Here is a 23656-nt window from a genome sequence, read left to right as displayed (position 1 = left end):
CTTGGATGTTTCTTTCTCCATGTGTATACATATAGACATACACACACAGCCCCACACCCCTCAGCCAGTTGTGAAACTGCAGTGACCTCCTTCGGGTTCCTGCTGTTGCCCGTCCCTGAGGCGCTGCTCCACCCCAGCCTGCGGGGCAGTGTCTGGCTGAGGCTCAGGCTGAGGCTCCCCAACCCTACTGCACCCACCCTGGCAGCCCCCGCTGGAGCTTTAACCCCATCCACGCCCCGTTTCTGACCTGGCTTCACAAGCTGCAGACAGGGCTATAAACAACTGCCTCGTTTCCACAGAAATGTCATTGTTCCAATAAAACTGAAACCCATTCTTCCACTACATCCTCTTTACATTGGTAGTTTCACAAAACACATACTGCCCCCTTTATATTCAAAGTGGACTTCCTGATGCACAAGTTCAGATCCCAGCTATCATCTATCATCTCAATTCATCTGGGACAAATAAAGTATCATGCAACATACCATATGTGGATATTTCAGCAGAGCTCTTTAGAGTCATGTCCTGTCTACCCAGCATGATCAATGGTTATTTTATTTTTTTATATTTAACATAATACATGACAAACCTCCATCTGGGTGCACTACCTAAACAAAAAGCAGGCAGTGAAGTTGGGAGTCAATTCCCAATGCGACTTGGATTATTTATTGATTTATATACCCTGGGGTACCTGAGGCATCTGCATTAGGCATCTCAAGCACAGCGTGGCATCTATAGGAGACTCATTGCACCCTGCAGCCATGCACGATATCCCAGAACACAAACTGGTACTGGGCACCTGAATCATCTCCTAAAGATCTGTGCAAATCAAAGGGATGATGTATCCCTATGCACCCAGCGTGCTGGATACCAAGTTACCTTTATTCCCACCAGAGTATATTAAGCAGTCCTACATGAAAGTCATCTGCACTTTGGAAAGGCTTAAATACTCATCCTCTGAAAATCAGATCCCTTTCCAGATTAGGCACACAAAAGAGAAACCCATCTCTATAACCATCTATACCTTCTAGAATGCTGGCCTACAAAATACTTGTAAGACTATCAGTCAGGTAGTACTAACATATTAAAACCACTTTCAGTGAAAAGAATACACCAGTTAAATAGGGATTTTATTTCAAAAATACTGCCCGAGCTGGAATAAATTCATTTGCCAGGATTTGGATGATAGAAAAGTTAGAGTTGAACCATTAATCAGAAGTAATACAAGCATGTAGATGATCAAAACTAATTTGAGCCATGGACTTTATCAAAGGCAGTGTGGGCCTTTATCGAGTTTGTTGCGCCCAATGCTGTGGAAACTCAGGAGCAGACGCCTCCCGTGCTCTGGCCCTTAGACTCCATAACTAAGTCTAGTCACTACTTGGTCAGGCTTGTAGGTGAAAAAAAGGGGAAAAGGAGGTTTGTGGACAGCATTCTTACTGACTTAGGAAAGCTGGGTAAGTTTTTAAGAGACACACTTATTTATCTCTGCAAACTATAGTGGGTATAATGATAATAAGGTGATGGGACTAACAATTAATTCAACCTTTATTGATAAAAGGTTGAAACTGCTGGTGCTTCCAATATCTTCTACATATTTTGTATAAAACCAACGTTAGAAACAATTGCCAAAATGTTTGGTGATCCAAAACAACAGCAGGTGATGGACAGAATCACACTATGTGTGTTAGTTGTGATACAAGTGTGTAAAACTCAGCATACAGAGCCAAAAGATGCAAAGGCTGTCCTGCAAGCTTACCATATTCCCCCAAACCTCACACTGGGTCTTTGATTCCTGCAAATTTTCCAGTAATTCCACAGCAGAATTCAGTTTTTCAGGTTTTTTAAGAGGGGTGAAATTCCCACTCCCTGGGCAGTGGAGCTGAATCCATCAAGACTTATTTTACTGAGGAAATAAGAATTTTCACAGGGAATTTCCAAGACAATAAAAATAGCATCTGCTGCTTTTTAAGCATGGCAGCTGTCTGGAGTAGCATCCTTTAGTCTATCCATCCCTTGAGTTCATTATCAATTGCTAGTTTTTCCTGGTTACCTGCCAATACATTGGCAACCTTCTTCGAAAACTCCAAGGCCGCTATTAACATTCAAGGAGTCTCCAAAGTTTGTGTAAATTACTTCTAAACACAAACCACTGAGAACACCAAATATTGCCATTAAGCCCCCTTTTTATTTGTGTTTCCACGTTTATTCTTAGTATCTCCTTTGTAAAATTGGGGCTAAATGAGTGTTTCACTGACAGCAGAGCAAGGCTCTTTTTGCTAAGCAGTGCCAACACTAGGAAGGCACTCAGTGCTATGATCAATAAATCAGTAACTTTTTTGATATTGCAGGTTATTTATTTAAACTCTCGAAGCATAGAAAACTACGTCCAGGCCCGGTGAGCTGTATCTCATGTAGTTATTTCCTATCAGGGACTTGACTTTAAGGCCATCCACAAAGCCTTCTCTCAAAACCCTTCACCTCTTGTTAAATAAGCCTTCAGAAAATATTTAACCCAAATAGTTGTGAACCTGTCTAGGTGTATTCTAAATTTCCGTATTCAGTGAACACTTAGCATAAGCCACAGGGAAGTAAGTTTTCTTGTAGTTGTCTTTTCTCAAGCTTTCACTTTAGCCTTTGAAACATCAGGAAAAGTCAAGCTATGTTCCTGCTGCTCTGCCACAGCTGTTGAATAGATTTCATACTCTTTAGCTGAAAAAGTGTGCAATACGGTGCTAACGCCAAGTCACGATTTGTTACTTTCAATTGGAGTAAGAGCTAAGGTGGCAAGCCAAACTAAGCAACAGCTTACTTGTGTCTGGGAGGAACTCTTGCCTTTCTCTGACCACGTATCATTTCCAACATACCTAAATTGAGTCTGTTATTTAAACTTTCCAGAAAAGGGGACTAGGTAAGAATTTACAATGTTGCTTGGTTGGGGTTTTTTTGTTTTGTTTTCGGGGGGGACGGGGGAGGGGAGGAAATAATACTTTTAGACGGAAAGAGAAAAGAAACGTTTTTCTTTCCACATGGTAGCAGTGGAACACCAGCCGCACCCAGGCAGAAGCGCCCCTGGGGATAACCTGGCTGAAGGCGGCCAGCTACTCCCGCCTCCCCGGCACACGAGCGCTGAGCCGGCGCTGCCCGCTGCCATCAGCACACCGTGAGGCGGACTCCGGGCGCGGTCCCGCGGCGAGGGCCCCACGAGGACGGGACGGGACGGGACGGGGTCGGGCGCCACGGGGCGCTCTGAGGCACCGCCCGCCGTTCGCGCTTCCCGCCCCTCACCTCACGGCCAACGGCCGCAGCCGGCCCCGCTCAGGGGCGCGCGACGGGCGGGGCGGGGCGGGGCGGGGCGCGAGATCCCCGCTCCCGGAGGCGGGGAAGGAGAAGCGGAAGTGGTGGGTGCGCGGCACCGGAAGCGGCGGTGCTTTTCCGGTGCGGGCGGCGTGCTCGGTGCGGGCGCGGCTGCCTCCGCAGCCATGAGCGTCCCGGCCTTCATCGACATCACGGAGGAGGATCAGGTCGGGGAGCGGAGCGGAGCGGAGCGGGGGGGCCGGGGAAGGGAAGCGGGGCCGGGCTGGGCTCCGGCGGCCTGCGTGGGGCGGGAGGAGCGGGGCTCAGGCCCGGCAGGTAAGTGTATGTGTGGCTTCCCTCCTCCAGCCCTTCACTTCTCGGGGCTTTGGCTTCATCTCCCCTCAGCAGCAGGTTTTTATTTAGGAGAGGAACACTAGTTCAGGTACGGGCTGGAGCGTTCCTTTTGAGACTGAGGTGTGCAGGATCCTCAACGCTACAGGCGTGGGAACTGTGGGTTTTGTCTGTAAGATCTTTGGTTTGTGTTTGAGTTGTAGGGTTTGTTGTTCCCAGTGTCTTTGGGAAGCAGTGTGTATGTATACGCGGAAATCTTCAGGAACTGCATGCATAACTACAAGCCTTCAGTCCCGTTTTCACTTGCCTACTAAATCTAGTAAATCCCCATGAGTAGTCCATCTGAAACATCTCCAGTACCGTAAAGGGTCCTAGAGCATTCAGCTGTGGCTAATGGTACCATAACGATTTGACATTGAGCTTGATGTCAGTGACACCTGGTGTCACAGTAGCATCCTGGTTGGAGTCCCCGTCTGCCAAAAGTTGTATGGCCTCATTCAGATTTGCTTCTAGGGGGGTTGTGGTTCTGCTGCTGAAGCCACGGGTGAATGTGAACGTGTAGGCCCGTCGCTGGGGGAAAGGTGTTTTCTCAGTGTAGGCTTAAATCCTAACAAGGTAAGGTGGCTCATCGCATGGCAGTGGGAACTGGCTCTGACTTGTGTGAAGAAGTAGGTTCCGCTTCCTCTAAAATGGTTTTGTTTATACCTTTTCCCTTTTCTGGTGAAGAGGCAACTAAATGGCTTTATTGTTTTGCCCGAGGTTTCAAAGGGAGTGAAAGATTAAAAAAGAAAGCATTTTTGTCACAGAAACTTACTAGGCCTGCTGTGCTCTAGCTAATTGTGGCATGTTCATACTGTGAGAAAGCTCAACAGTCGTGTGGTCTGTTCAGTTACTGCAGCATGTTGCACTTGGTCAATATTTGGGATTTGGGTGCCTTAAAGTGGAGGAGAGGATACAAGGTGGTAGAGGGAAGCGAGAGGAAGTGTGAGCGAGTGGTGGGGGCAGAGGAGTGGCTGCAGAACAAAAATCATTAAGAAATTTCATTACTTTGACTTTGCTCTTCACAAACTTTTCTGTGTATTGTCTTTGTTGTTTTTTATTTAAGGCTGCAGAACTTCGAGCTTACCTGAAATCCAAAGGAGCAGAAATCTCCGAAGAAAACGCTGAAGGTGGACTTCATGTGGACTTGGCACAGATCATTGAAGTTTGTGATGTGTGCCTGAAAGAGGATGACAAAGGTTTGCATCTTTAAGTCTTGCTGGTTTTGCTAAACATCAGTGCTTTCAAACAGTAACAGTTGGCAGAATTTAGAGGTATGTTGCATGCCTTGCATGTTAACACGTGCATTTTTATAAATCTGGAAGTGCTTATGTCTGTCATTGCCATGTAAAATTTGCATGAGCACTACCCCTCCCTTTCCCGAACATCCAGCACCCTTTGAAGGAGTAAGGAATTGAGCTAGACTCTGCTTGTTATGGGGGCACAGCGAGCTGTGTGTAAAGCAGGTTTTCTCTCTGAAAAAAAAAAAGTATAATAAAAATAAGACTTGCTGTCAGTTAATGGCTGTGGTGCTGCACATCAAGAAACAATAAAGTAACAACAAAAATTAGGACTAGGCACATGTAAGTAGAAATTTTAAGGCTTAAACATTGATTAAATAGATAAATTGATGAACAGAGAGACTGTATAGCTGCCTTCCAGTGCATAGAGGGTCCGACAAGAAAGCTGGAGAGGGGCATTTTACAAGGGCATGCAGGGATAGGACAAGGGGAATGGCTTTAAACTGACAGAGGGGAGACTGAGATTAGACATTAGGAAGAAGTTCTTCCCTGTGCGGGTGGTGAGGCGCTGGCACAGGTTGCCCAGAGAAGCTGTGGCTGCCCCATCCCTGGCAGTGTTCAAGGCCAGGTTGGACGGGGCTTGGAGCAACCTGGTCTAGTGGAAGGTGTCCCTGCCCATGGCAGGGGGTTGGAATTGGATGAGCTTTAAGGTCCCTTCCAACTCAAACCATTGTATGGTTCTATGGTTATTATTGTCTGAAAACACTAGGATTTTCAATAGTCAGTAGATGTTTTTGAGTTGGGGCTGTAGATCTTTAGAAACTGCACCAGTGTGTTTTAAGGACACAGGTAATGCTGCAGTAGTGTTAAATATGTATGTGCCTGCTGTGCTCTGTACCAATATACTTGTTCCATTTAGAACTTTTACAGGTAAAAAAATCAATTGCTGATAGGAATAACGTGTTGTTTGAAAGAATACTTGGTTCATCTAAGAAGGAGTACTTAAAATATTTTTCTTGTTGCCTTTTACTGTAGGCAAATGAGTATGAAATACTAGAGAAGCTATTGCTCTGCTGTTTGATGGTCAGGTGTCATTTTGGGGAATAACCAGTATTTTCCATATGTAAGGAATTTTGTTCTTATCCTTTGTGTAACTGATATTTGGGCAAACTGTGAAAATACAAACCTGTCTGGTCCTGTTTGGAAGGGATGGAACACCATGCTTAAAACAGGAGCTAGGGGGGCTTTTGAATATACTTTGTTCTTGCAGGCATTTTCCCTGTGGTCTGGGTTTCCCTTGTGCTCCTTGTATGTGGATCTATCCTTGTGAAATGTTTTACTGTACTTGTGCACTAGGTGTTAATATTCTGTGTAGAACCGTGCAGCAGTTTTCTGGAAGCTGCTGTTTAAGACCAAAACCTCAAGTTCCTCTGACTTCTCTTCTGTGTGAACAGAGAATTCAGAGTTAGATACCCAATACCAAATTCTGCTTTGACCTCAGAGTGGTAATTCTTGCTTTAAGTGGAGATGTGTGGTGAAAGACCACATGAACCAAATCTCTGGTACATTCTATGAATATCCGTGTTGGTTATCTTGGCATTTCTTCTCTTTTACAGTTCTTGCCAATGCCAAATAATCATTCATAGCAGAAGTAACTCTCCACTAAATAGCTACTGATGAATGCTGCTTGCTGTTTTAAATGGCTGCCTGTTTTGTTTTGCACAGATGTTGAGAGCGTGATGAACAGTGTAGTCTCTTTGCTTCTTATCCTGGAACCTGACAAACAAGAAGCACTGATCGAAAACCTGTGTGAGAAGTTAGTAAAATTTCGGGAGGGAGAGCGCCCATCTCTTAGATTGCAGCTGTAAGTATTGTGCTGAGGAAAGCGAGGCAATGGTATCTTGCAGAGACATACTTTGTATGTCTTTAAATCAAAGTTTCTCTGTTGAAGGAAGCACTTCTTTTTTTACCTTCGTCTTAATAGAACTATCTGTGTGCACTCCAGTAATGTTTTTTGAAAGCTCTTTAACTCAGTTGTTCATTTTTTGTGGTTTAGGCTGAGCAATCTCTTCCATGGTATGGATAAGAACACTCCTGTGAGATACACAGTGTACTGCAGCCTTCTTAAAGTGGCCTCGTCATGTGGTGCCATCCAGTACATTCCAACTGAACTCGATCAGGTAATTAATGTGCTTCAGGTTATGGCCTTTGTATTAACCATGTTGCATCTCACTAAATATTAGTCAGAGTTCTTACAGACCATCCCAGTTATAAATTGCCAGAGCCTTGTGAAATAAGAAATGCAGGCTATAGAATTTCTTATCTTTTAAAGATATTCTTTATTAGTATTTAAAGATAGTCTGCAGAATCTAAATCACGTTGTCATTTATTTTCTGTTTCTGATGCTGAACGTAGTTAGATGTGTCAGTTTGGTTGTTGTGATAGTAACGGAAGTGAGAAGCTTTGATCAGGAATGAGGCATCAAGTTCTTGTCCCTTGTTCTGGAATCAGAGTGTATTAGAATCACTCATCCGTATTTAGGTAACAACATGGAGAGCACAGGTGTCTGGCTTCTCATGGGAGATCTCCCAGGTCCTGCATGGGGAGTCAGAGGACCCAAAGGAGAAATCCCTGTGCAAGACTTTCTCAATCCTTTTCTGCTTGAGAGAAAATGAGAAATATTTTCAGGTTTATTTTAGTCTTTTCCCCAGTGCTTCTTTTTCACTTTGCATTCTATCTAGGTCCGAAAATGGATTTCTGACTGGAATCTTGGCACCGAGAAAAAGCATACTCTCCTGAGACTGCTGTATGATGTCCTGGTAGACTGCAAAAAAAGGTATAAAAGACAAGTGATAGATACTAGATCACTGTATTTTAAGTTGATGCATTGTAAGCGATCTGTAAGGAGAGTGTTTCTCATGGTGCTTTTAAAATTAAGCTGCACTGATAGTCCAGATATACGTGGGTTTTCTTCTTCTGATGTCCTTAAGCACTCTTGCATTAAACCAGTGTTTTCAAGAATATTATAGTAGTGAATTAGCTGCAAACAGCAGACTCCCAAAATAAAACTATTCCTTTCTATAAATATTAATTTCTGAGCATAGTAGCATTATGCCAAGTTTATTATTTAATTACACTTTTGACATTTTAGTGCATGGTAGTGCTATCTCTTACTTAATGATGTTGGGAGGGTTATCAATCACAGTTAACAGAATGAGTCTTTTTATGTAAACATTACCTTTAGGACAGAGCTTTCCACTAGTCATGGAAATTAATGTCCACAGAATACCTGGTTGGCCATTTTAAATTATTATCCTGGATCATAAGAATCATCTTTGATCTAACAGACTTGGCAGACCAGTGTCTTCTGGCATGCAAAGTAATTCTGTGTGTATCATGCATGTAAATTAATGTAAGTCTTAACTGAGAGCTGTCATCAGTTTATCTTAGAGATGCAATACGGTGTACTGACTGCATTGGCCAGAGCTGTAGAGATGGGCTGGTATCCAGAAGTGGTTTCAGCGTGTAGTTCCACAACAGTTTCCGCTTATCTGAATTGATCCTGCTGTAGTTCGGGATATGTGTGTGTGTGTTGCTTCCCTCCACCATTCCCCTTCTGTTTTCTGAGTCAGTTTACTGAGGTTTGTTTTAATTTTCATAGTGGGGCAGAATCAGGACCTCTGCACTGCTGACTTACACTGGTGGCAGAACATTTGTATAACCTTGTACTGCTGCAGAGGAAACAATTCTGTCCTGTCCTTTCCTGCTACCACTACCTGCGCACATGTGTGCTGGTGTTGGCATGTGTGCAACTGCACAGAGGACTGGACTGGGGAGGTGGCCTTGTCTCCTCCTGTGGAGCTGTCATGGGAGGAGGAGAGTTTCTTCTGGCAGGAGAGTTAGCTTATTCTGGCCTGGTGAAATGGTAGCCTGGAAATGCTGCATCAGCGTAGCAGCATCATTTTTAACTAACCTCAATTTAGGGATGATTAATCCTCATGAAACTGTGAGCTACTACAACATCATTGGGAATTCCTGTTCTTGCAACTAACATTAAAATGCTTTTGCATTGATAGTACGGTATGAAAGATTTCAAGTGGTCAAAATAATTTCAGAAATGTTAATCAGATCTTCTACGTGGCTTAGTGAAATATTACACTGATACCCTATAACACTCTTTTAAACACTTATCGCCCTATTGATTTATTGAGAGGCTTTAACTAGCTTAATTCCATTCTTAATGGCAATTTTTAGCTAGTCTTGTTATCAAATCTGTGGATTTTTTTGTTTCCAGTGCTACCAATAACCTTGCTACCAAGTGGGTTTTGCTCACTAGTAATAGGTGGTGTTTTTAACTTGGGCATTAAAAACTTTCACAAATCCTGTAGTATATTACTCCTGCACTCAGTGTCCTTACCATCTGGTGCAGCAAGCTTTGCACTGAATGGAGCAATGTTTCAGAGCACTCACGCTTCTCTCCAGAAAAGAAAACAAGACGTGACCCTGGCACCTTTGACCTGGTTCACTCTCCTGGATCAGTGGGCAGTATTTGCTATAGTATGGGAAACTCACAGCAACATTCCAGCTTTAGCACTCAGGAATGTTGCTCTATCTAGCAGTATGGGAAGCTAAGTGGGAACTGAAAAATAAGCAATAAAAATCATACCTCAGTTACCGTATTGATTTGGAGTCAAGGGAAAAGAATACATTGTTGGAAATAGTTGAGTGTATTTTTTTTGGTTGGTTTTATATTTTAACTTTGTTCAGTGTGGCAGAAGAGGTGGTCTTCCATAGCCAAGAGACTTTTCCCCAGTGGATAAGTTGGTAGTAAACAGATTGGTAGCTCATGAGAAGTAGATCATGCAGATGTTATGTGTGCTGTTCCTTTTCCTGCAGTGATAAGAGAAAGCTTCATTTATCAGATCTTTTCCAGTCACTTTCCAGTTGAAGTTTCTTCTTTCTGATGATGAAAATCATCTTGATCTCTTTGAAGATCTGAAACCGAAGAAAATTGGTGGCGGTGGCTGGAAAACAGATGGCTGGTGTGGCTTGTTTCTGAGAGCTGTATTTGGTAGCTGAACTTTGCAAGAGATGAGTTACTTTCTCTGCTGTCTATACTCCTTGCCGTAAAGGTTCTGCAGTAGAGTTTTGTACCTCAGCTGCTTTAGTCTTCAGCATTTTTGTAGCTGTGTTGGTACAAAACTGCAAGGTAATGCAACCTGTGTTCTTTTCCAGTTACAGATGGAGTTTTACAGGCATGCATGCCTTGCATGCAGCCAGTTGTGCTGTGCAGCCCTGCCAGGCACCAGCCTAGTGCAGCTTACAGCTGTCCTCTGCCATGGACCTGGCAGGGTTCAAAGCAGGATTAGCCCTGCCCAAGTTTACACTCAAGCAGAACTGGCAAGACCAGTTCTTAATACCTGTCCCAAAAAGCTTAGCATGTCAGGCACCTGCAAAATAATTGTTTCATTTAATTTTAATTCCATTTAGTATCATGTCATGTAGAGGAACTCGATCCAACAACTTACTAAGTCTCGGAATACTTTGTGGGTTGTTTTTTTTTTCTTCCTTTTATCTACCCTAACTTCTATTCTCACTGGCTCTTTGTCAAGTTATGCATCTAGACTGGCAAGTGGAGCCAGTATTCGTGCAAGCTGTCTTGCTAGAAAAAAATGTTCACATTTGCATCTTAGGTGAGACACATTTAGCAATGAGCTTTGGTAGAATAGTGATCTGTATTCCTGCATTAAACGCCCTAATTTATGGTAGTAGTCTGACACTGAATGGAATGAGTAAGATTAAAAGGCCTGCCATACTTGCTGAGGCTCACAAGAATTTAGCACTGGAAGTTCGGGGGTAATTGTCTTGGAGAGTTCTGGTGTTTCCTAGAAATACAAGTGAAAGATTCCACTCCTTCCTCACCTAAAAAAGAAAAAAAGGTGGGGGGATTACAAATACTATTTGAAATTAGTTAAATGCATAGTTTTCAATTTTTGCTCCTAAGGGAATGGGAGGAGAGGAAAAGTTCCAGAAATCTGTAACACTGTTCTGAAGTGTACAAGAACAGCTACCGAAGGCTTCTATTAAATAAGGAGTCTGGTATCGTTAGGTTGAATAGCACATGAGCTGAGCCTCCTTGTTTGAATGTCTATATGGTATCAGTCCTGTATTAAACTGGTTGTTTATCTTCACTAGAACATGTAGTGCTGATACGATTTCACCAGTCATAGTCTGTCACTGACTGCTTACATGCAGATGGTTCCCTCCTGTATAAAGCTGTCTGAATTAATTTTATTTCACTGATACAGAGCTGTCGGTTCCTCTACACACCAGTGTCAGTTGGCACGACAAAACGTGAGCTGACCTCTTTAATGATGGACTCCTATAGCAAATCTTTCATTCATGCTTATATCCCTGAACACAGTTCTGGAGTAATAGCTGGGACCTAAAGAAAGTTCTCCTGCCTTGGTCACCAAGTGTCTTCACTCAGTGTACATCCAAATTATATATGGTATTGCTTGTTTCCCATGATGTCTTTATATATGTGTTGCACATCTGTGAGATCTGGTAAATCCTCTAGAAGCACAAAACCTCACCCTATAAAGAAGCTGTCATATAGCTGTATTGTGAGATTTAAAGTAAATACCTGCATAAAGACAATATCATTGTATTGTAAAACCACTCCAGCCTGTGCTGCTATATGTGTTAAACCTGTCTCACAGCACATGACAGCATGTACTGGGAGTGTTGTGGTGGTTTGTTCCTTCCCTGTGTAATATATGCCATTAACATAAGTAATTAAAGTGAACTGAATCTTTATTCTTGAACATTTTTTTCTTTTAAGGAAAATTTTGGAGGCTATTAGACCACATGGGGAAATCTACTGTATCTGGAAATGAGCTGCTTTGAAGGAAGAGCTTATCTTTACACTATAACTCACTGTAGTCTGGAGATTAGTATCCAACCTTCCTCCTGTCCACTGAGGAAGTACCTCTAGTAGTTTCCAGTCTGTGTATGTGTGTAGGGACTTCTGCAAAGCGCTCAGTTGTGGCTGTGTCTCACTGCTGAGTTTTGGTAGTACCTACCTCCACACCCTGTCTCATTCAAATGAGGTAGTAAGATGGTGTCAACAAAATCTATTCTCTGTACAGAATAACTGTCGCACTTTCTATTTTAATAGTTAACAAGAATTCCATGAGAAACAGGAAATAGCTTTTTGTGTGTATACACACAGCCTATTGAGTGTGTATATTTTTTGCTGAAAATATTATGGAAATCACCAGCAGCTTCTGGCCTCACTAGTGGTGAGAAATGTTAAGTGAAAATGAATCCAAATCTGTTAAAATGACACAGTAACGGTCTCGGAGGTGGTTTGCAGTAACATTGATGAGCTGCTGTTCACAAAATAATCTGGTGGGTAGGCAAGGCTGTTGGTTTACTCAGTTTTCTTTGGATGAACTGTGTTTCCGAAAGCTGTCTGTCAAAGCTGCATTGGAAGCTGCTTGCTTCACAGCAGCCTAAGCCAATCTAAGTGCTGGCTGCTTAACTTCCTCAGTAAAATGAGCAGCTCTCACTCTGAATACTTGAAGAGAGAATCTCTGAAAGAAGAAAAAGCAGCTTTTATACAGTCATTTGCCTGGCCATAAATATTCTTTAAGATATGCCATTTTACATTTGAAATAAACTTTGCAGTGCTACTTATTGTGCAGTGATTAAATCCAGATGTGCGTAAGAAGAGCATTCTAGTGAACCATATAAAGCTGTTCCTAGCTCAGAAAGCTTTTTCCATAACCAGCAGGTAATTTATCAATTTAAGAGAATGAAATGAAGGGTGAAGATAAACATTTTGTACAACAAGAATTGAAAGAATACATCTAGTTAATTTGTTCTCTCCACTAGAATTAAAATGGATCATCTACATCTTTTTCAAGTGTAATTTAATTTGACCTATAACATTGTAAGGGAATTATTTAAATATTTGAGTGTCTTGTTTGAACTATTTTTTTTCAGCAGTCCTGAGGTAACTTTATTTTTCTTCTGTAGTGACACTGCAGCAAAAGTAATGGTGGAACTACTGGGAAGTTACACAGAGGACAATGCTTCCCAGGCTAGAGTTGATGCTCACAGGTAATACTGACTTCCCACTTTCCTTAAAAGTAGCTTTTCCTCAATTGCTGCATTATGTTGATTGCCTTACTGTTGAAGAGTATCAAATGGCCTGGCAGAAAAGGGCCCTGCAGCAGCCTCTTCTGTAGCGCGGCTGGCTTGGTGAAGGGTTTATCTCTGCATTCTACAGTAGGTTGAGTTGTTTCTAGGCAGAGCCAGGCTTACTCCATTGTGCAAGTGCACAGGTGTGTTCTGGGCACTGCTGAGAGAGATCGATCAGCCTTGATAGGGACTCTGTTCACATCATCTGTGCAATCAGAGTTTGAATTGGCAGTCTTTAGCTCCAATTTTTTACTTACTGATTGTTTCGTTCTCTAATATTCAGTGTTCTTTTCAGATAGCAGGTTCTGTTGAAATTCTTGCTCTCTTTTCTATAAGCAAGTACTAAGGATGTGAACTGCACAGAAATAAACTTACTTAATGGACAGTAAATTGATTCTGAATAGTGTGTTTTCCCCATTGGCCAAAGGAGTAAAAGCTTGTATTTTGACATTCTACCTATCATGATTCTTCTTGGGAATTAGGTTTTTTAATAAGTTGTGTGGTTCTGCCAGGTGTGTACAGCCAACAGTTCTCAAGGGAGTTGTTTATGCTTGAGCATGGAGGAGAATCAGGATGACTCAGTTTGAAAATCAAAGTGTCTGTGCATAAATGAAAACCTCATTGACTTACCCTACAGCGATCTGAGGCCTTTTACCTCCAGAAGAACACGTCTGCCTAGGGTTTCTTGTACTGCAGTATCTGTGCAGCTCTTGGCTTCTCCTGGGGGTACTTTATGTGGCAGGGCTGTGGTCTAGGCCATCAGAGCGAGTGTAGCATCAGGGCTTCTCATGTGCCACTGACCAAAAGCTTTCGTCTACAGTTCTAAAAACCCTTTAGGTCTGTTTATACCCTGGAGCTGCAAGGCCTGTGGTTTATCAGTTGCAGTGTTTGGTGTTGGGGTTTTCTCTGTTTTGTGTCACGTACACAAGTATAATTAATCTTCCTAAACAACTAATTCTATGAAATTTTAGCACCACAGTAAAAATACCTCTAGGAATGAAAGCTGGGCTGGAAATAAATGCATAGATGGAAACAGTAGGGTGATCTGTAGTCTTACCACCTGGCAAATCTCATTTGTGATGTTGGGCAAATTACTTAATGCTTTCTATTCCTTTTTTTCTTTTTTTTCTTTTTTTTTTTCTGTCTGTAAAAGTGTTGAAATTGGAATGTGACATGTCTTACATTTCAGAAGAGTTGAAGACCCTTGGGCGTTTTCTTGAAAGCAAGGAACAACAAATTGAATTGCACTTCCTCATAAAAATGTGTACTGCTGTAAAAATAAGCATTTTCCTTTTCTCATTAGATGTATTGTACGAGCATTGAAGGATCCAAATACCTTTCTCTTTGATCATCTTCTTGCCTTAAAACCCGTCAAATTTTTGGAAGGAGAACTTATTCATGATGTAAGTAACTTTTGTGTTTAGTAAAATGGTTTGGTATCTGTAGAGAGCCTGGTTTTGCTCATGTCTTTTGAAATTCATTAGAATAGTTGCCTATGTCAGTAATACTGAGCTGCAATGTACGATTTCTTTTAATGTTTTTAGAATTAAAAATATCATATATGAAAACTTTCCCTTCAGAAGTTTTAGAAACTCAGTTGCAAGACTTGCCCTCACGTGAGCTCTGTAGCAAAACTGCCTTTCAAGCCTGAGAAAAGGAAGTAAGCTCAGCGCAGACTGCCCTCAGCTATTGACAGAAGACAGAATTTTAGCTTTTAATGGTTTTTTTTTCTGTTCAATACTAATAGTTTTTATATATATATATCTATCCAGCCTGCAGAAAGGGAGACATAGATCATATTTAAACTGTTCTTATATTTGTTTTCCGTCTTCTAGCTTTTGACCATTTTTGTAAGTGCTAAACTAGCATCCTATGTCAAGTTTTATCAGAACAACAAAGACTTCATTGACTCCCTTGGTAAGTTTTCGGATCATTCCATTTCTGACTATTTACATGGCTTAAGATACAGAAGCTGCTTAGTGCTTCAGTTTGAAGCCAAGGAAATTTAAGAGGAATTTTTCAGAATGGATTAGAGTTTGTAGATTCTAACCTCTACTGGATCATATGTGGACCACCGAACTGTGGTTTGTTCTACTAGGACAAACTGTTTCATGGGTTTGGAAGAGAACTCTGGTTTTCTCCGCTTCTTTTCTCTTAAACCTTTCAGGAGGGAAATTTTAATGCGTTGATGCTCTAGCCTAGGCCAGAGATCACAACTGTAAAGTAAGCCAGCAGCTTGTATAAATCTCTTACAGGTTTTTTTTAAGATTAATAACTATAACAGCAAATATACCAGTTCAGGAGAAGTAAGATAAAACATGTAAATAGTGTGTGTGTCTGCGTGTGCTGATGCATTAGAGCTAGCAAGCCACAGTCTGTCCCAGTTAATTTGTTTCATCACATGAAGCGATGTGATGGAATGTTAATGTCAGCACCCTCTTTATTTACACACTGTGGAAAAAAGGAGTAGTAATTAACACTTTGACACTCCCCCGTTGATGTGTAATTGACTGTTTCAAAGGAGCACTGGTTCATAAGCTATTGCATGCATTAAAATTACGTTTTTTATATTCCAGCTTTTTAGGACAGGGGTCAGTGACAATGCAGAAATTGCTCAATGATGCAGATTTTTTTATTACTGCATTAAGGTTTTGACATATTGGTAATGAATGAATGTTTCCATAAAAATCAGGGTTGGGGTTGGTTTTTTTCTGTTTTGTTTTTATAACTTTGATTTTGAAATGACACTTCAACATTGGCTGAATGCATTTAGGGAAAGGTGTAGTTTTGCTAAAACAGAGTTTAGTGCAGCCTTTAAAAGAAAGCGTTATTTTGTTTAATGGGGTGTGGTATAATTTTGAGAATAATTACCCTCAAAGCTTTAAAATGCTGGTACTTTGGGTATTGAAATGATGGAAATGCCAATGTGATTTTCCATGGATAAAATTAGCAGCAAGTTTGTGGTAGTTTGTAACTATGTATGTAGAATAAGCACACCTTTTGTCATATGTATTTGCACATTAGTTGGGTAGACATCTTACACCCTTCTTTCTTAGCAGAAAGTGGGGTTTGTATTGTAATTATTTTTATGTATTGAGATCGCTTATGTTAGTTATTTGTGCACAGAAGTATTTGCTGAAAATGGTGTTACGGTAACATTTGAATAAAGTTATGGGAGGTTAATTACATATATAGTTGGTATTAATTGTACAGTGTACCACAGTCATAATTTCTTTTGCTTTGCCTCCCTGTATCTGTGTTTACCTCTGTGAATTTACAGTGTGTGCAATTTCAGTAAGTCTAGGATTGACATAGTCTTAGTAAAACCCTTCAAGTATCTGTGTAACTGTTATGAAACTTTGAAACTCAAGTGGTTTGACAGCCTTACTTCCAGTTATCTTGATTTCTCACCTGCTTTATGTTGTACTCAAAAAATTCTGAACGTCTTTGAGCAGTGGACAAGGTGGGGATTCTGAGGCAGTGCAAGCCAGAATGCTAGGAACTTGGTCTGAGTGTTTCAGCCGTGCCTTTGAAAAACAAGGGCAGTTTGCTGTAGAAACAACACAATTATTAGATGAGGCATTCCAAAATTCTTCAGGGCACTTGTGATCTGTTGCCAGAAACAAATAGATTTTTAACCATGCTTTAAAGATTATTATTTTGTTTCTTTAATAACTTGCCGACATATTGGGCTTTAAAATAAATGGTATCAATAATAGGATTTTAGTGCCAGTGTAGCATCGTCTTTAGTTCTGACCTTCTCTGGATTAGGACTAGTCTAAGCAAGCTGTGCAGAGAAGGCTCCTACAGGTGGCATCCGTTTGTGACCATTTGTTGTTTTATTAATGCTGACAACTTAGGCCAGCAGTAGCATTGTCTGTGTCAACTGAATCGCCCTAACATGGCCACATTTAATCTGCAGTCTTTTTCGGAAAGTTAATCAGCATCTCATTTGCATTTGTTAATTAGGGTTAATGTGTGCTAATTGATTTTTCGATGCTTGTAGAGTTCCATTAAACCCAGTTAGGTATAGTTGCTGGTGCTCCTCATTCGTATGAATTACGGCGATCGCATTTTTGTTGAATCAGTGCCAAATAGGGAACCTGCGTCATAATTATAGCTAATTAACACAACATGATGTCCTGCACTAATGGGCTTTCCTGTTAGCATACAGATGTTATAAATTCCAAACTTAAATGTTTACTGAAGCAATGTGAATGTTTATAATGTCATTCAGAAACAAAATGTTTGACATTGATTTTTAAAGAAACTTTCCCATAATCACTGTTGGTACCACACAGAGCTTGGATTAAGGAATGCCTTGGTTAATCTGAATGTCTCAACTTTGTTGACATAGGTTTCTTTTCAGGAAAACCACCTCTGAGGTGTGCAGGCCTTTGGCTCAATGCCTTGCATTGCCATTCATACAGTCATGTAAAAGATCTAACCTAACTTTTAATAACTCTTCCTCTATTCTTGAAGAGCACTTCGTTGCCATGCTAGATGCTGTCAGCACATGACTCATGATGCTTTTTTGCTGTGGTATAAACAGTTAATTTGGTGCCAAAACACATTCTTCTGGCACAAAAATGTTATGTTGCTGAACCGTTAGCGAGAGAGGTTTATTTTCAAGCAACTACATGAGAACGTGGGGTGAGGCTGTAAGAAAGTTTTAACATTACCAGTCACAGATTTTCCACTTGTTCTTGCATTGCTGTTCTTCCAGATAAACTGAGACATTCACTTGCTCCCTCACCACCTAAAATTCTGTTCAGGTGATGTTTTTAATGTTTAAAAAAATCTCTGTGCTTCGCTTTTGCAGATATTTACGACATTTTACTGACAACAACTGAGTCTTGGTGATTTCGCAACTAAATTACTTGTTTTAGCAAAGCACAAGGAAGATGCAGGAATTGATTTTATACCTCAAAAAACATTAAAAAGGACAGATGGAATATTTTCTTGATGTGAAATAAATTTTAACTTATTGGAAGCATGTATTGTAAGAATAACATGGAAAACAAATTAATGAGTTTCTGAGTTATAATTCATAAGCTGTCAACACTTTTACACAGGCTTGTTGCACGAACACAATATGGCAAAAATGAGGCTCCTTACTTTCATGGGAATGGCTGTAGAGAATAAAGAAATATCATTTGACACAATGCAACAGGAACTGCAGATTGGAGCTGATGATGTAGAAGCATTTGTTATTGATGGTAAGAACTGTAGTACCATAATTTACCCAGTGCTAATGAACACCTTTTATACTCTTCTCAGCTAATGTTAAATATTCAGGAAAATACTAATTTTTAATTTCTGCAGTTGTTACAAGATATGGCTGCAAAACTTTATGCTCAAAAATGTGCCTATCTGCTGTCTCTTAAACAGTGCTTTTCTTTCCAGTGACAGGAACTGTATTTCATCTAATTTTTTATAGAATAACTTGTTTGCAGGTTTGTTATCTGGTTCTGTTTGCTGTCATTGAAACAGGATGTGTTTGTAAGGGAGAGAAGTTCATAAAAACTGTACTAGGATATTGCTTTAATAGATAGGCAACAAACAATAGGGTTCATGCATAGCCTTCATCTTGTTACATCATTTTGCTTTTCTGCCTACTTGACTGGTAAAACCAACAGCAAACCTGTATTAAATGAACTGCTGTGGTTTCATCTTTGTATTGATATAATTTTGAATGGCTTTTATGCAGTTTAATACCTTTGCACTATCTTGAAAACGTTGCTCAAAACCGCATTGCTTTTTTGCAGCTGTAAAGACAAAGATGGTATACTGCAAAATAGATCAGACACAGAGGAAAGTAGTTGTCAGGTAAGACTTAATTCTTCATAGCATTTTGCAGAACTTACTGTGTTCTAATTATTTCACTTACATTTGTAGAATATTTTAACTAGAAGCAAGGTATTGTTCCTATCAGTTGCTGGTAGTTAAATAGTTGCTATTTATCATAATTTTATTAAAGCTCACACTGAATGCGATCAGCTTATTTAATGAAAGAGCCCTACTTTCCAGCACATTTCATTTAATGACCTAATAGTGACAAGAATACTAATGACTGTTGCTGCTTTAAATATTTGGGAAGGCTAAAGGATTCTCTTAACTGGTTAAGTGGAGCCCTTTATATAGGGAAAATAAAAATTTCCCTGTTCGTTTGTGAGGGTAAAGTAGTGCTATAAAAGAATTATTAGGTGACTATGACATGTAGTAATCATCTGCCAATTTTGTTTTACTTCTCTAGTCACAGCACACATCGGACCTTTGGAAAGCAGCAGTGGCAGCAATTGTACGACACTCTAAACACCTGGAAACAAAACTTGAATCAAGTGAAAAACAGTCTCCTTAGTCTCTCAGACACCTAAAAACTTTTTCTTTTTTTTTTTTGACCTAGTAATGTCACTATAGATGAAATTTACTCAAAACTTTGATAATTTGTGAATGTCTCCAGAATGTCTGCAATTGGTTTAAGGAAGCTAAGTATTCTAAATTGCAACAGGAAAAAAGGCAATAAAACAAACATGGGAAAATATCTTCTGTTGATTTTCTTACATAAATCACAACAACTAACAGTAGCAACATTGATTATGCTTCTCTTCTTCATATTGTAAACTTCAACAAGAATGTCTTTCTTTGCAAGAGGTGTGGGGAGCGAGGAAGGGAGATCAGAAAAATGATAGTGCAAGTAATTGTAAAGAGAAAATTTCCCTTATATCCTGTAGGAGGAATAATAATGAACCAGTTAGAAGTTAATCATATCCGATGCTTTAGTGTTGAAAGAGACATTATTGATACAGAATCAACAACTACAACAGATATATTTAAATAATTTGGCAGTAAAGGTAAGCAGATTTTCCTGTTCTGCCACTTAGAACTGCTGCAAGTTGTTGTGTTTGTAGAAACCTTTGTATTTTGAACAGTTGCAGCTGATCTTGCTTGAAAACTGACTGAGCAGTTGACAGAGAAAACAAATAAAATATTTCAGCCAAGCTTCTGAGGAGCAGGAGAAGGGAACGCTTAAGTAATCATTTAGTTTTACTTAATGGATATTAAAATATTAACTTGTGAACTTCTTAACTTCGGGGCAAAACCCATAACAACCTGGATTTGATTGCAGAAACAGAGAGCTAATGTTATTAGCAGGGATTGCATCCATTTCTAAACATGACAAGGTATTATTAAACCTGTATTAAACATGAAAACACAGTGCATGCATACCATATTCTATAGGAATACCTCCGCAAATCTGGTTTAGGCAAGTGATTTGTCTATGCTTAAAAGACATGCTTTTCATCTCCTGCTACTGATCCTCACTGGCCTTCTTCATATTTTCTTTTTCTTGCTGAATGAAGTCGTTCTAAATTCAAGAATTTCTCAATTTCTTCTATTTGGTTTTGTATGATGGAGTTATGACTAGAACAGCTGTCCTCGCCAAGTGCATTTCTTGCTGGAGCTACAGTCGCCTGAGAAGACTTCTCTGGCTGTGAAGCAGTAAATCCTCCTTTCACCTGACAGAATACAAATTTAGCAGTTAATAGTGCAATGAAATTCAGGTACAAAGGTTCAAATTGTTGGATTTTGCTGAGCATTAAGCAAGCAAGGAAATGTAAACAGAAAGATTAAGTCAATTGAAAAAAAACTTGCTTCAACTTTAATTTAGAAAGCTTGATAATGACAAATATACTTTTATAAACCAAGCCTTAAAGTAAGACTTGGTACACAAGAGTATGATAAAAAAACCTGAACCTTGTACTGGAATGCAGATTAGCAAAGTAACTAGTTTAAAGAGTTTAATGTTGCAATTGACATTTCTATAGCTATGCAAGCATTTGATTAACAAAACCCAAAATTGTGAGGTTTAGAGTGTTAACTCCCTCTCTGCTTCACTGTATACATTAGAAAGCAAAGATCATTAATTAATGCAAGGTCTGCAATAGTTATGTATTTTTGTTCTTTGAATAGTTTTAATTACTATTTCATAGATTCTCCATATCTATCCAAATCAAATACACATGGCAACACAGAAGGGAAATGGGTTGGTTTTGCTTGAATGATGAGTTCTCCACTTGTAATCCAATACTGTGGCTCTGGGGGAGGCCAGCACACAGCAACAGCACAAGCAAGCCATGTGAGCCAGTGTTGCAGTGGTTCTTGGGGATCTGTAACGTGATATTGAATGCTCTGGTTGCATGCTAGAGGAATTCTATTACAGAGATCACAAGATGAGGCCATCTCCCAATGCTCAATTATTTTTTATTATTGGGCAACTGTGCCCCAAGTGACTGTATAAGCCACATATTCTTTATCAGGCCTGCCTTTATGCATATGAATGTTGTGCTAAAACTTTCCTTCCCAGTGCACAAGCATTCCTTGAAGTTTGAAATATGAATAGTAAACTTCATACAAATTGTTCATTAAGCCTATTGCATCTGTAATAGCATCACTGCCATGCAGCTGAGAACACTGATACTTCAGGTCAATAACGACTAATCTCTATTTCAGTGAGGAAATAACTTCGTTGGAGCAATAACATACTGAACCTGTTAATTCTAGTGGCTGTACATACACTTTTCCCATGCTCTTTCCCAAGGCCTCAGAAAGAAACAGATCATACTTCATTGCAAGCCGCTAGTCAAAATCTCTGTGGAATAGCACATAGGGCTGCTGACCCCAGAGAAAAACTGTCATTAGGTCTTCCACACATGGAAGTGAAATTTTCTAGTGAAACAAAGCCATGCCATGTTACTTGGATTTTACTGAGGACAACAAGTGTTTAGACCTCTTTGGAGAAGTGACTGCAGTTAGGTAATACATATATCTATATCTATGTATGTACAATTTTAATACAGCTCTGTGACAATGTGTTTAGAATAAAGCTTTTTCTTTTTTTTAAATAGCTGTCAAACTAAAAGTTCTCAGCATTCTCACAAGAAAGTGCAAGTGAAATGTGTATCTTAGAGCAAATAACATGGCAGCCTGTGGGGCACAACGTGTAAAAACATCCACTGCTGAAGAGTATGACTGCATAGTTAGAAACTTGTGCTTAAGCTGAGCTGAGGATGCTTATTCATCCTTCCCTTGGTACTCAGGCATGTTTAAAACGCTTCATATTTTTACTAGAACTTTTAAGTGCAGCTGTAGCATTTCTTCTTAATTTTTATCACTTTTTAGAGTCCTGTACTTTAGTTGAATGAGATTACCCAAATTTTAGAAGGCATAAGTCTGCTCTAGCTCTAATCATTCACGTTAGAACAAACTGAGCCACAAAACAGACTGCCGAGCCTATTTTTAATCTCCCAACAGCTTTTTCATATCACTCATAAACATGCCAAATTTGAGAACGGAAGGTATTAGAATGACACCACCACAGAAGGGAAGGAGTGGTCTGCAATACCCCAGGCTGAGATTTCAGAGATTTAAGTATTTGGAAAATAATCTAAGGTCAAACCAGCAAGGCTCTCTGTTCTTATCCATCTCAGCTTTTACTTAGCCAGCACATAAGGAGCTTTAGTTTGGAGGTGACAAAGTAGATATAACCACAATCAGATAATGAAATACAGCGTTGTATTAGCTGTAGATTAGGTATTTTAGTTCACTCAATTCCCGGCTCCACCTCAATGAGAAAAAGCAAGAGAGACACGGTAAATACCACCACTGTGTTTGGTAAAAAAAAACAAAACCCTTGCTATCATTCCCAAGCAGAGTCACGTTAGGAAAGTTAAGTAATTTAAAACATCAGTCTTCTGAATTTCAGAGAATGTGAACACTAATGGCATTGAGAGCTGACTAAGCGTGCTGAAGTCAGCCAGTTTTGTCACTTGAAAACACTCTACACCCTGACCTCAAACGCATTCAAAGACAACAGCCATAACTACCTGAGAAATACCTCTAGAACCTCTTGTAAAAAGGAAGGTCAACTGTAGTTGTAAATTATTGTATCACTTGTGAATAGTATGTTTACCGTTAGGTTTAATCCTAATACAGCAGTTTCAGCTGTTCAAGCTCCACAGTCTAACATAGGTCTAAAAATGCGGTGTGAGCCATTGCTAGCGCCCTCTGGAATGAAATCTTGCAGGGGAACAGCAACAGAATAGGGTTCTTTTTAATTCTCTGCTTTTACACATGTTCGTATAATGTCATTTGACTAAATAAGAAGATTAAATATGGCATCATGTAACTGCAGCATAGAATAAATGGGTAGGCTCTAATTCATTGATAAACTGAATTTTTAGTCTTTCACAGATTCTTTTAGATAACATGTTCTTATCAGGTATAAAGGAGATAATGTTTTTATACTTATACCTACCTTTTTTTTTTTTTTTTTTTTAAATGCCTACTTTTACTGTAGGTGATGATTTCTATTAGGGTACACAATGAACTACCCTCTTCCTCCCCTCCCAAACAGACTGGTTAGCATCTGTTTGATTCATATGCTGTGACTTTTTCCTGCTGCTTTCTATCAACCTTAATTGTGAAAAATGGTGCCTTGTTGCCCTTTTGATATTATT

General features: G+C 39.9%; 2 protein-coding genes across 7 annotated transcripts in view; one reads left to right on the top strand and one right to left on the bottom strand.

The window, feature by feature from the left end:
- Positions 1-3380: 3380 nt before the first annotated feature.
- On the top strand, positions 3381-23462 carry EIF3M (eukaryotic translation initiation factor 3 subunit M). Of its 2 annotated transcripts, none has more exons than XM_030485143.1 (11): positions 3381-3524; positions 4754-4886; positions 6654-6792; positions 6985-7108; positions 7670-7764; positions 12972-13055; positions 14440-14539; positions 14972-15053; positions 18212-18355; positions 18905-18965; positions 19393-21357. In XM_030485143.1, exons 1-11 carry the CDS (start codon positions 3483-3485, stop codon positions 19511-19513), a joined length of 1125 nt encoding a protein of 374 aa, XP_030341003.1. In that variant the 5' UTR covers positions 3381-3482; the 3' UTR covers positions 19514-21357. The 2 variants fall into 2 exon arrangements, with proteins under 2 accessions (XP_030341003.1, XP_030341004.1); XM_030485144.1 differs by having other exon boundaries at positions 3404-3524; positions 4754-4961; positions 19393-23462.
- CCDC73 (coiled-coil domain containing 73) overlaps positions 19894-23656 on the bottom strand; it is a 41139-nt gene continuing 37376 nt past the window's right edge. For all 5 annotated transcript variants that reach the window (XM_030485138.1, XM_030485140.1, XM_030485139.1 and 2 more), the window contains one exon: positions 19894-20656. In XM_030485138.1, coding sequence (XP_030340998.1) covers positions 20459-20656 — 198 coding nt within the window. In that variant the 3' untranslated portion in view covers positions 19894-20458. The remainder of the gene's footprint in view (positions 20657-23656) is intronic.

Source organism: Strigops habroptila, chromosome 4, assembly GCF_004027225.2.
Source record: "Strigops habroptila isolate Jane chromosome 4, bStrHab1.2.pri, whole genome shotgun sequence".
NCBI lineage: Eukaryota > Metazoa > Chordata > Aves > Psittaciformes > Psittacidae > Strigops > Strigops habroptila.
Note: the sequence above shows the minus strand (reverse complement) of the source record. Positions and strands in the feature narration are given on the sequence as shown.

Coding starts and splice junctions, on each gene's coding strand:
- EIF3M (XM_030485143.1), top strand. CDS start 3,483: ATGAGCGTCCCGGCCTTCATCGACATCACGGAGGAGGATCAG. Junction 15,054..18,211: donor AGACTTCATTGACTCCCTTG/GTAAGTTTTCGG, acceptor ACTTTTACACAG/GCTTGTTGCACGAACACAAT. Junction 18,966..19,392: donor CAGAGGAAAGTAGTTGTCAG/GTAAGACTTAAT, acceptor TTACTTCTCTAG/TCACAGCACACATCGGACCT.